At 41.8% G+C, this 13,850-nt stretch overlaps 1 protein-coding gene across 3 annotated transcripts in view; it reads right to left on the bottom strand.

Moving 5' to 3' along the window:
- Epc2 (enhancer of polycomb homolog 2) overlaps positions 1-12,859 on the bottom strand; it is a 93,155-nt gene extending 80,296 nt beyond the window's left edge. For 2 of the 3 annotated variants that reach the window (XM_029471759.1, XM_029471768.1), the window contains exon 1: positions 12,440-12,637. In XM_029471759.1, coding sequence (XP_029327619.1) covers positions 12,440-12,592 — 153 coding nt within the window. In that variant the 5' untranslated portion in view covers positions 12,593-12,637. Of the gene's footprint in view, positions 1-12,439 lie in introns of all 3 variants that reach the window. The other variant, XM_021186102.2, reaches the window with a different exon arrangement.
- Positions 12,860-13,850: the final 991 nt, after the last annotated feature.

Below are 13,850 nucleotides of genomic sequence, written 5' to 3'. Positions count from 1 at the left end.
GCTATGAACTTTGTATTATAAAATATAAAAATTGCAGTAGGTATCTTTGCAGGTATTTGTCCCATTCTTTAAATTCCTGTTCTCTCCCACAGACTGAATAGCCATCAACCAAGTTGTTTTAATCAATCGCCTCATGATACCCCAAATCAGTAAACTGAACCAGACTAGATATGTAACCTGAACGAGCCAATCATATTCTATCTCTCAGTAACTTAGAAAAATGAATTACAGAAGCTCTGGCATGGCCATATTTGTTCAAGATGTCTAAGATCTTTTGTAGAGAATTAAAAGAAAAACAATATTTGGCGGCTAGTGTTTGAGAAGCATAGGTAAACAATCTCTATTCATAGGCAGAGATCTAAGTCAACAACCCAAGGGAATTGATGCACCTAGCACAATTACATAATTTAGTAACGTTGTAGAGTATGAAATTAGCATATAGAAATCAATAGCTTGGGCTAAAGAGATGGATCAGTGATTAAGAGCACTTGTTACTCCTAGAGAGAACCTAGGGGCTGGTTCAGAACACCTATATCAGGTGGCTCATAAACGTCTGTAACTGTCATTCCAGGGAATGCCCTTCTCTAGTTTCTAAGGGCACTAGGCCCACACAGGGTGCACATACATATGCAGGTACTCATATGTATACATATAATCAGCATAAACAGTTTTGAAAGTAAAAAAAAAAAAAACAGCTTTTATGACAATAGAAGGAAATATTGAAATGGCATTTACAATAAAAACCACATAAAACTTCTATAAATAAGCTCAACAAAAAAAAAAAAAACAAAATATCATTAAGAAAAGCATTCCCCAAAGATAAGCAGACTTCAGCAAATGAGAGAATCTATAAATATATCAATTCTCTATAAGTGGATTTACCAATGTATGGGGAATCCTAACAAACACACCAACATTATTTTCTGGATTTTTGGCAAAATAATTAAAAAGTTCACATGAAAAAATTCAATGGCACCTAGGAAATCTCTGAGAAAGCAGATAGCGAGAGAGGCAACAGTGAATAAGAGATGAAATAACTGATAGAACATAATGATGAAATTATAAAACAATTAACAAATAAGGCAGTAAACATTCTGCTCAATGGAGCCAAAGACAAAGTTAGACGTTAGGCATGAGAGAGAAGTGCTGGCCTACAACTCTAACCCCAACTACAGAAGACTGATATATGGGCGACACAGAACCATGTCTTAAGACATTCAAAAGGCCCTAATACCTAGGGAACTTTGGAGAAAAGATAACTGTATTTTTTCTTTGGACAACTGGATACCTATTTGGATAAAGGAAGCTTGTTATAACTTTTAGGAGCTTGGGATGTGACTCAGTGGTAAAGAACTAGGCTAGCATAAACAAAACCTTGGGTTTGACAGTACAAACAAACAATAGCAAATACTAGAAGAAATCATACAAATTTCATAGTAAAGATTAAAGTAGTTAATAACCAAAGGGAGAGACCTTTTAACTTCAATTATATAATAGAAATATTTTTATTAAGAAGTTCTTACTGAGCCGGGCGGTGGTGGCGCACGCCTTTAATCCCAGCACTTGGGAGGCAGAGGCAGGTGGATTTCTGAGTTCGAGGCCAGCCTGGTCTACAAAGTGAGTTCNTTACTGGCTGCATGTCAGTATTTTGTCAAAATATAACTAATAGTAGAGCCATCTTTAAACCACCACCTAGCTACACCAGTGCCACAGAGCCCATAGGGGTTTAATGAACATGAGTTCATAATGAACATGAACATTTTAGTTCCTTTGTTTCTAAACCACTATTCATTCCAAGCTCAGGTTAGAGCAATGACCCAACTACAAGCTGTCTTGTTTCTACATCATCTATGTCCTAGGCTTTAGTGACAAGACCACACAGACTCAACCAAAGAGATTCATTTCTCAAATTTTCAATCTAACAGAAATAGGTAAAAACCAAAACAAAGTGTCTGTTCCCTTCTCTCATAGTCATATATAGGATACTGCAGTAGTACCCAACTAAATACTCAGTTGATTCCGCCGGTGGTGTGGTGCGTTCCTCACTACCCACACTAATGTTCTGGGTTCCCAAATGAAAGACACATGCATAACATTTATATTTTGATATGCCTAAAACAGCTCAACAGCTGAGCCATTTCTTAACCTCCACGTGGCTAATTCACCTCCCTCCAATATTCCCGAGTTATTACACTAAATTCTATATTCCACCTTTGTTGCCCTGGACCCAGTCAGGGAGCCCTCTTGGGCTGCGAGCCCCTGGCTCCTACACGGTGACCATGCTCTCTATCTTCTATCTTCTCAGGTGTGGTGTCTTAGTTTTTAATTGAGTACTACTAAAGGATACTTGTACAGAAAAAAGGCAAAGACAGCAAGAAGAACATTCACCTCAAAAGCCAACCATGGACTTCTGAAGGTTTCTGAGATTTAGGGATCTTTGTTTCATTGTCATACTTTTCTGGCATCTTTTCACATATTTAATATTGTTATGATAGAGAAGTAGTTACAGGATGCACAAACCTACTCTGGAAATCCAAAAGGATACCACAAGTGGAAAACTCCACACCTATAGTACACAATGTAGAAGTTAATAAAAGTGATATGCCATCAAAAACAAAATAAAGGTTATAAAACCATATGATCAATTCAACAGAACAAGGCATTTAAGAAAACTCAAGAGTGTAGAGGAATTTTAATCCAGCAACTTGGCTACTCTGGCTAGAATACAGATGAATTTTTAATCCCAGGAGACAAGGTAAGCAGATCTCTAAATTCAAGGCCAGACTGGTACAGAGCAAGTTCCAGGCATAGGAAAGCTTGGGTGAAGGTAGGTAGGGTGGTAGACACGGAGTCAACTGAGTGGCAGTGCAATAGAGTTGAGTATGGTAGTTCAGTTGGTGGCATTTTAGTTCACAGAGTTCAGTTTTTACAAACAGGTTGCAGAGAGAACAAGCTGACACAGGTGAAAACAGAAAAAGTCAGTGAATGAGAAAGAGCCAGAAGATGAGAACAGATTGCTAGAGTTAGTTTGAGGCCAAGCAGAGCAATTCAGTCACAAGTCGAGAGAAGACAGTTAGAATCAGTCAGCTTGGAGAGGAGTTTGAGCCAGAACAGCTGAATTGAACCAGCCAGCCAGAGCTCATGAAGAGCTAGAAACGTGTCGGGCAGTGGTGGCGCACGCCTTTAATCCCAGAGCTTGGGAGGCAGGCAGAAACCCTGTCTCGAAAAAAAAACCAAAAACCAAAAACCAAAAAACACAACAAAAAAAAACAACTAGAAACATGAGTTTATTCAGCAGTAAGTTTCAGAGATGACAATTACAGCTGGTGAATAAAAGATACTTTTACACAAAAGGGACGGATAGCAATATATAATGGTTACCTAAAATAAGCCAACACCTATGGCTATAAGGAATGAGAAAACGTTTAATGCTTTCACACCAAGACAAGACAAAAATGCCCACTTTTAATCAACACAATACTAGCTGTCCTCCCCAGACTAATCAACCAAGAAAAAGAAGTAAAGAGCATCTAACTGTCACTGTGCAGATGGCATGATCTATACACAAGAAAACCCAACTCCACCAAAAGCTAGAATGTATCAAAATTGCAGAATACAAAGTCACCAAAACAAAATGAATAGCATAGCAATACACCAATCAATTCCTAAAGTATTAGAATGACAAAATCAGTGCCATCTAGCCATCTACAACAGCTACCAAAGGAGGCTGGGGGGGGGGGCAAAAAACTAAATGTATAGGACTGAATATGTAATGAAATATGAATGACTGAATATGTAATGAAAGAAAAGCACCTCTCCAGTAAGAACCATAAAACACTGATAAACTATAGAGAATAAAGAAGTATGTGTGTATATACATATATACATATACATACACACACACACACACACAGGAAGGAAGGTGGGGGGAGGAAGGAAGGAAGGTGGAAAGATGGCTCACCAGTTACCACATACTGCTCCTGCTGAGGCCCTGAGTTTGGTTTCCAGAACTCAGGATGGGTGGCTCACAACTGCCTGTAATTCTAGCTCCAGGAGATATAGTAAATCTCCTGGCCTTTTGGGGCACCTCTACATATATGGTATATGTAGACACATGCGCATGAATAAAAGAGAAAAAAAAAAAGGAAAAAGGAAATGGGGGAAAATGAGGGGGATGAAGGAGAGGGGAGGGGACAGTCTATCCTGATCTCAAATTTGGGTCCCTAGACAAATGGCATCAAGATCTTACACTGATAGTTAATCTTCATTGTCAACTTGACTGGATTCAGCATCACTATGGAAACATACTTATGAGTTTGTCTACACAATTTCAGAAAGGTCTGAGTAGAGAAGTTCCCACCCTGAATGTGAGCTGCACTATCCCATGAAAAAAAGGGGAGCCATACTTGAACATTAGCACTCCTCTGTGCTTCCTGGCTACAGTCATAATGGAACCAGCCACCTCACTCCTGCTGGCTGCTGTCTCTGCTACCAGAATAGACTCCATCTCCTCTTAAATCATGAATCAAAATTGAACCCTTCCCTTCATAGGTTATTTTTGTAAATTACTTTGTCACAACAGGAAGAAAAGTACCTGATTTATTTGGAAATTTCTTAAAAACAAAAATCTTAAGCTCCATACTAGACCTATTGATTGAGACACTGAGACTGCAACCCCAAATGTCTGTTTTAATAAACCTTCAAAATAATCTGAGATATATTAACATTTGAAAATTACTGAACTAAACCATTTACACTACTCTGGGGGTATTATGGAAGCCATGACAAGTCCTGCTAAGTGGCTAACCTATCTCACATGGCCTACCTGCTAAGCACTATACAGGAACAGTTCTGCTCTCAGTCTTTAGGGAAATCAGTCACTGTCCTTTATCATAAAGTAACAATCAATGTATCTCCTACATAACAAGCAAGCAGCAATGTTTCTTATGACATCTTTTCATAGACCTTTTCCCCCAGGAATCACGGATCCCCAAAATATTCACAGAAAATAACTGAAGGATCCACAGAATGGCTGAGAACTAGTCATCTTTTAATTTCCCTAACCGCAAGCAAATTTAACATTTCCTTCGGATTTACTAATGTAGTCAATAGTAGGAAGTGTACTAGCAATACTAACAGAAATCATAAATCTTTTCATGTAATGTTACAATGTTACTTGTCAAAATATTGTTTATATTCATCACTACTTAAAATTTAACATAATCAGATCAAACTCTGCACCCTGTTTTAAAGGTAATATCATTTTAACTGTTTTCTCATACAACTTTTCTCTGATTTTTTTCCCTCTCAGACAGGGTTTCACTGTGTAGCTCTGGCCAGGAACTCACTCTGTAGACCAGGCTAGCCTTAAACTCAAGAGACCCGCCTGCCTTTGCCTCCCAAGTGCTGAAATTAAAAAGCATGAGCCACCTCTGTGGACTGTCTCTGATTTTGCATATTAAAGAATTATCAGATTGCCAAGAGAAACCATAACCCAAAAAAGCTGAGAATCCCTAGATAAAGGTTCTCACATCAAGTGTTACACCCTCCATTTAGAAACTGAGAGAGGAGTCATTTCCTAATTATCCAAACTAGAATGCTACCAGAAATTAATGAGCAAGGGCAGATGTAAACATTTCTCATTTTGCCTGCAATAGTCCTGTTATCGTTCACTGCAGATTGAATTGCTAATAATGTTCCAGCTAAAATATTACAAAAATAAAACATGTGGCATGGCTCCACTCACCAATCACTTTGTTTTCTAAATGTGTTAACCCTGAAGCTCACTGGTGTACCAGACAGTCTTCGTCCACTCTTCTTGTATATACCAACCCCTGAAGAGGCTGTCATCACACTTCTCTCATGACTATGCATTTATCCAATCTTTAAAATAAAAATTAACTCTGAAAAACAAATACAATAGTATTTGTCTAACTAATACTTTAAAAACCAATTACTGCTTCAAAAGTAGCTAAAAGTTTTGTTCTTCTTGCCAGTAATTTTAACTTTTAAGTTAATTTGACTGTTAATTACTCTGCCACAAAACAGAAAATACATATTAACTTGCTAGTGCATTGAAACTAAAGCTTTTAAAAATAAATATATTTTCAACTGGCAAGATAAAGAAAAAAATGGGGAACTATGAAAGAATGTTTTGGGGATACTTCATATTTTATTCTTCCCATTCCTTTACTCTGCATCACTGAAAATTGTTCGTCAATAATAGTTGTTATCAAATGGCATATAAGGCTGATTCAAATCTTGCCAAAAATGAGCTCTTTAATTTTAAAACCATGCTTTGAGAGGCTGATGAGATGGCTCAGTAGCTCAGAGCACTGCTGTTCTTAGGATGGAGTGGGGCTGGGTTTCTAGCACCCACATGGCAAGTCACTACCATCTGTAACTCCAGGTACAGAGGATCAGACACACTCTTTTGCTCTGTGGGGGCACGAGGCATGTACCTAGTTTACTTAAATACATGCAAGTGAAGCACTCATACACACTTAATAAAAATAAATAAATCTTAACAAAAATGACCTTTTGAGATGGTTATCACTTCCTTTGACCATGGGAAGAGGCAAAGGCCAAGGTTATTTTGTCCAATTAACAGTACTATTAACTGTTGATTCCTGGTCAACAAAAGCTTTACACCCTTTGCCCAAGGAGGGCAGTGGTGAGGAGATGCACTGACAAGTAAAAATGACAGGCTAACTCTCACAATGCAGCCATCTATCTGATTCCAACACTAGACTCGCTTAAGGGAAAGAGACCTAAAAAACAGACAGCTAAAGGAAATGCTGCTGAGGAAAATCTGACAGTGACTACCATTTCCTAACTCCACGAAGAACAGTACTGAAAGGTGAGGTAAGCAAATTTGTAGTTGTAAAATTTATTCCATTTATACAGTTCAGGCAAGGCACATAATCAAAGAGTAACTTTTTTTTTCTGTTGTTGTTTTGGTTTTGGTTTTTTTTTTTTTTTTTTTTTTTGAGACAGGGTTTCTCTGTATAGCCTGGCTGTCCTGGAACTCACTTTGTAGACCAGGCTGGCCTTGAACTCAGATATCTGCCTGCCTCTGCCTCCCAAGTGCTGGGATTAAAGGCGTGTGCCACTTTAAGACAAGTCTAATAATAATAAGAGACCTTCTGCTGTCTTTATTGGTCTCCTTAGTGATGTATTTTTATCAGCCATTCCTCCTCTGCTAGCCCTACCACTCTACTTGAAATGAAATGCAGGGATACTTGCAGTCATATAGTCAAAGTTAACCAAGTAGCTGTGAGCAGAGTTAATGCCAATATTATAAACCTTCCATCATTTAAAGTAAAAAAGGACATAAGTTCCTGGTCGATATCCTGCTTGTGTTAGGTATTAAATTAAACAAACATAGTAACGATGTTATGCCTATTAGTCTAGCTGGGAAAATGTATACTCATTCTCTCCTTTCATATACAACATTCATACTCAGACAGTTTTACACACAAATCCAATAGACACAAGAAAGCTGACTAAAACAATTAACAGCGATGAGTAATAGCAGCAAGATAGTGCAAGAAAATCAAAGCTAAAGAAACAGCCAAAATATAGACTAGACTGCTCTATCCCTTTATAAGAACAAAAAGGTATCAGACAATGGATAAACATAATCAATTCTCATATAAAAAATACCCCATGGCAAAACAATAAATGGCCATGAGAGCTGCAGAATTCAATCTTTACAGGAGCATCCCAACACCCAGTGCCATATTTGTTCTCTTCATCTAGTCATGCCTGGACTGTTAGACAGAATGGAAACTCGCTATCAAGTCCTTTTTGCAGGCAAAAGTCATCTAAAGGTCAGCCTAATTCTATTTCAGAAATGAGGAAATCAAGGGCCAAGAAGGCTAAACAAGCTCTTTGAAGCACAGAAACTCATACAATTCTGCAAAGTGTGCAAGATTGGCTTTCTTTAAACACTTGTGGAGATTTCTTTTACTCTAATCTCATTGAACCCCTTTCAAATTCATGGTTTGTAAAACTAAGTACACGAATTCACTACAGTTCAAACCATGGATTTTAAAAAAGTAATCTATCTAACTGTTCCATACACAAAGCAGTAACTATCTGGTCAACTTCCTGCCTAGAAGTAGACCACCTCTATAACTACAAGGCTTAAAGACAGAAACTTCATGCAAGTCTCACAGAAATCACACTCCACATCCCAAGAATCTGAAAATTTAAACTAAGAAAAATTTAGCAGTGATAAAAATAGTAGGGCTAGTGAAATAGCTAAGGGGTAGAGGTGGTTGCTGCTAAGCCTAATGATCTTGAGTTCAACTCCCAGAAATCACCCAGTCTCAAAAATTGTCCTCTGACCTCCACACAAGCCATTTTGCATGCATATACACACACGTGCCCAAACACCACACACACTAAATAACTGCAATTGAAAATTTTAATTAAAAGATAGAAATACCTGAATGCTTACTTTATGCCAATTTAACTTTTCTAAATACACAACAATTCACCCTCCAACAAATTGATAGGATCTTATAAATACTGGCATGTCTCAGAATGGGGGGTGGGGAGAGGGAGAGAGCCTCAACTAGGAACATGTACACTTAACCAATATTATTCAGAGCTGCCATGGCTCCTGGACTTGTCTCTGGGAAAATTCTCAGAGCTCCTTAAAGTTGCCTGATTCGTTTTCTGCTGCTTGAAACCAACAAAATCATCTTAACTGTAAAATGTAACATAGGGCCTCATTTTCAGAGCCTGACACAAATGATAAACTTATACCACAGATAAAGCATTCCTTTACATTTAAAAGGAATGTATATATAAAAGGAATTCAGTTTCTTTAATAATACCATCTGCCTCAAGTCAGATGAAACAATACAAAGGTAAGGCTCAGAATCCTAAAGTCAGACACAGGATCTCAGTTCAATTTTTGACTCTACTGTTTTTATTTTAGACAGGTCATGTTGGGCGAGTTTAATTTCTACAGTGCCATTTCTGCCCTCTAGAAATGAGACATTCACACTTGCTATAGTGAACTCTAACCCCTATGTTGAACTTAACAAAGATGAGATACGTGCTCAACATAGTCTGGATGTTACATAACATAAACAACCTGAGGCTCAGATAAGGTAGGGAGGGAACTTCCATCAGTAAAAGGCCACCTAATGATCAGAACTAGAAAAACTGACTCCAGACCCACACCTGAAAAACCTTTCTTCCAGACTGCTCTATCATTCCCGGGCCTAACACACAAAGCCACCTAGAATCTGTATAGTTTTCTGCTTTGCTCAACTTAATCTCCACCCCGTTCTTCCTCAATCACTTACCAAATATTTACAGAATTTCTACTATATTTTAAACAGAATTTAAGATAGGAGCATTCAGATAGGAAATGTTAATAAAAGAAAGTTTAAAAAAAGTTTGCATATCCAAAAAAGAAAAGGCTAAAAAAACTAATAAAATATGGATAGAGCAGCACCACCTCCTCCTGGAGTCTGGATCAGTAGGAGAGGGTTATGAATAAATGATAAGGAATCTGGAAGAACCTTCCTTTTGTCTATTTAACAGTCATAGACCTTGCTTTAAATACCTTACACTCAAATATTTGCATCAACATATAATGTACAACTAAGCTCGAAAGCTCAAAATTGGGGTGAGCAAGATGGCAATTGGGTAAAGACACTTGTTATATAAGCTTTTGATCTGCCTTTGATCCCCAGATCCTACATAAAGGTGGAAAAATAACTGATGCAGCCAGGTGGTAGAGAGAGAGGCAGGCCGGTCTCTGTGAGTTCAAGGCCTGCCTGATCTACAAAGCAAGCTCCAGGACAGCCTGGGTCAGGCAGTGAACCCTTTTGAAAACACAAACTAACAAAAAAGAGAACTGATACAATGAATCTATCCCTACCCTCACAGGAGCACCCTAGCATTTCTGCACTAGTTCACACAATGTAACGGTATAAAAGAAAACTCAAAATTCTCTTTCTGTAGGCAGCCTACTCTATACCTCAGAAAGTTTTCTCTCATCGCAACTTCACTGGCATTTTACTTTTTCTGATGTACTCTGATGTCTGCCATGTTACCTTAAGGCCCTAGTTTTTGCTAATTTTCCCGATACTGTACATAATCTTTACCTCATTTTAAGCTCCATGAAATCAAGATATATATTTTCTTGAAAAAACTAAGAATACTTCTGCACACTAGCTTTTACATAACTTTGATATCCAATGCATCTCAATAACTAATATCCCACTATCTCATTTATGTAAATAACATAACACTTGTCATGTTTTTACAAAACTATATTCTATCAGAAATCAGGAAAACATCAGTGTCTTGGTTAATTCTGAAAAGATATTAAGACTCAATATATTTCACTCAAAAAATATCAATTAAAATACAAGTGACAGAAATCAAGAAATAGGAATGGGGGAAATTCAAGTCAGACCTGTTTTCTTTGAAAGTAAGATAAAAGGTGTACTGGGCACAACTACAATTTCATGGGAAGTGGATGCAGGAAGACAGTGAGTCTAAGGCCAGTGTGGCTACAAAGCAGGGTTCTTGTCTTAAAAAACACTGACTATGGGTAAATGTAGGTACATGTATGTATGTATGTATATTATATGCATGTGTGAATGCTAAATCATGATTCATGTGCTTGAATGAAGATCTCTCACAGAAATCTGGCCATAGTTATAATAGTTAATTAACGCAGGACCAAAAAAAAAAGTATTTCAGGTGTAGCTATGTGTTAAAAAACAAAACAAAACAAAAAATACCCTGAGTATCAAAAAAGGCCTATACTTATAACTCACAAAAGTAATTTAAAGAAATTTATATCACATTTATTTAAAATTCTTAGTACAGTATCTTAGATCTAAACAGGAGATAGTATAAACAGTAACTACCACTATACAACATTCAAGAAGAAATGACAGACTGACTACTGATTTTTCAACTGGCAGACTTTTGGCAAAAGATAGCAAACATAAGGAAGAGAAGAAAACGATGTGAAAAAACACATCCAAAGGAAATGGCTAAGAGAAAGATGTGATCAGCAAAGACAGTGCCATGCTACCAAACGCAGTTTCTAGATCATCTATCGGAGACTGACAGAAGGTAGCTCAAAATCAAGTCAAATAGCCTCATAAGCAAACTTCTCAAACACGATTCGGTTCTATCTGAATCTTAGGCATAAAAGCTGGGTTTTAATTTTCTGAAGGTTTAAAAAGAGGTCTTATTTTATATTCTACTGAAAATGTTAAGTCAGGTAATCAAACACCAAAAAAGAAATGTGATTAAGTCAAAGCACCAACACAGTGAGGTCAGAATTCGAGCAGCCAATCAAATGCTTAAAGGCATTTCCTGCAATATTAATAGTCAAAAGAGAAAGCCAATCACAGAAACCTCCAGCTTTCTTTTGACAGTAACAGAAGCTAGGGAGCCAATCCACACACACCCGTGGTTGACAATAAGGCGGGACTGAAGGTTCATTGAAGAAATTCTTCAGGGTGCAGTTACTATGAACTCCGCACACAAGTAACAACACTCCAGAGTCGTAAACACTGTCAAATCGGAGGAAATTCAGTCTTGGGTATAACTTAACCCCCGGGAAGAAGGAAACAGCATTTTGCCCAAATTTTAACATCTGGTCAAAAACGCAACTGTCAATGCGGACGCTCTGAGTCCTCAAGTTGTAAACAGCCATCCCACAAGCAACTTCCCCGGACGCTCGCTGCACGGGAAGCGCGGGCCTGGAGGCCAGTTTCAAGCATTCGGGCTCCGTCCTAATTCCGTACAACCGAGGAGGGGCCAGCCCGGCAGGCGAAGCCCGCGTGTAGATCAGAGGACTCGTAACGCAGAGTCTGGACCGGGGGTCGCTGCCCGGCCGCAGGGATGCATCGCCTACTCCCGCGGCACCTCTAGCGGGCAGCGCAAACCATCACCCATCACCCCACTCGCAGGAAGATGCATGTTTTGAAAGAGCTTTACTTTCCCGAGATCGTTTGTTTCAAAGGCAATTTCGTGCACGCACGAATTTTAAAACGCAACGAAAATAGCGCCTTAGCCCAAGGACCCTTTCTCGACCCATTAACCCCACTCCCCGCGAGATGTCTACGAGGTAAACAGAGGCTGTACGCCAAGTGCGGGCCGGCGCATCCCTGCGCCATTCCCGGCCGCTGCTTACGGCAGGGCCCCCTTACGGCAGCGTAAGCGGCGCCGAGAGCTAATCACAACACTGGGACGCAACAACATGGCGGCCGCGGGCGGGCGCTGCGCCGGCCGACGGGTTTACGCTACTCCGCCGGCGTAGGGTCCGGAGCGCGCAGCGGCAGCGGCGCCCTCCAGCGAGCGTAGAAGCGCTCTGTGAATGGCGAGGCCCGGCTGACAAAAGGGAGGGGGGAGGAGGGAAGGGGGGGGTAATAAACACTCGAGTCCCTACCGATTCCTCCTCCTTCTCCATCCCGGTGGGCATCTGGGGCACGGCCCGGTTGATGGAGACGCAGTCGTTGAGATCAGGCATGTCCTTGCCGCGGTAGATGGGCAGCGGTTTGGCGGCGTCCAGCGCCCGCGCTCGGAAGGAGAGTTTACTCATTGTCTCCCCGCCTTACAGGAACAGCCCGGGCGGCGGCGGCGGGGCGGGCGGGGAGGGGGGGGAGCACTCCCGCCGCCTCCTCCACCTCCTTCCTCAGTGCAGCGCGGCCGGCCCGCTCCTCCTCCTCCTCCGCAGTGCCCCCGGCCCCAGCATGGGCGCCCACCCCGCCCCAGAACAGCCCCCCGCCGCCCGCGGCCGCTTCCACACTCTAGATCCGCCGCTCGCCCGCCCGATCCGCTCCCTGCGCCATGGCCAACATGGCGGACATTACCACAGCGGCGGCGAGCGATCCCGGCAGCCCGCGCGAGAGCGCGCCCCCGCCTCGGGGACGCGCGTCGCCCTCTCCCTCCCTCCCTCCCTCCCTCCTTCCTTTCCCTCCCCTGCCTGCCCACCCACTCGCTCCGCGGCGCGGCGCGGCCAGCCCAGCCGGCGAGAGCGAGCCGAGTCCCGGTGGCCCTCCTCGGCGGGACGCTCGGCACGCAGGCGGGGCGGCAGGTGCCAGGTGCGCTCGGTCCCCGGCTCCGGAGCGGGCGCCTCGGTGCCTCCGCCGCCGACTCGCTCCGCGCGCGGGGCTCCCTCGGGAAGGCTCGGTGCCCAGGACCGCTCGCCTCGGAGGGACAGGAGGCTGTCCGCCCCCGGGCCGCCGGCCGCCCCTCGAGTCTGCACTTGGACAGCTCTGCTCGCCCCGGCGCCTGCTGGCTGGTTTCGCGCCTCGGGTTTGCGCATCCCCGGAGAGGTCCGACAAGTCCGCTGCGTCTGCCCACGCCGAGAGGCACAGCCCTGCTGCGTCTCGCGCCCTGAGAACTTGGGCAGTCCCTGTCCAGAGGAGCTCTCCAGAGTTAGGCACCGGAGCTCACCCTCGCCTTCGCCGGGAGGATGCTCGGGGTAGACAGGAGGGTCGGTAGTTGGAGACTGCTACTTGAAATAGTTGCTGGACGCGGCAACAAGCGGACTTGCACCTGTCATCCAAACTTTCTTAGTTTGATGGTTGGCATTTCTTGAAATCTCTAACCAAAGCTAGTTGTATGTAAAAACACTGGTTACTGTGACGACTCAAAAAGAGTTTAATAAAGTTCCAGACTCCAATTAGTTTGCGTGTTACTGTGTTACAACTAAACTGTTGGATAATTAGTAACAAGAGTCGTAACTACTTGAAAGGGCAGCTGCAAAGATGATGGGGAAAAAAAAAATCTTGAAGAAAACGCTACAGACCACACAAAAGAGTGATGGAAAGTTAATTACCACATGACATCTGTAG

This window comes from Mus caroli, chromosome 2 (assembly GCF_900094665.2).
Source record: "Mus caroli chromosome 2, CAROLI_EIJ_v1.1, whole genome shotgun sequence".
NCBI classification, from domain to species: domain Eukaryota; kingdom Metazoa; phylum Chordata; class Mammalia; order Rodentia; family Muridae; genus Mus; species Mus caroli.
Note: the sequence above shows the minus strand (reverse complement) of the source record. Positions and strands in the feature narration are given on the sequence as shown.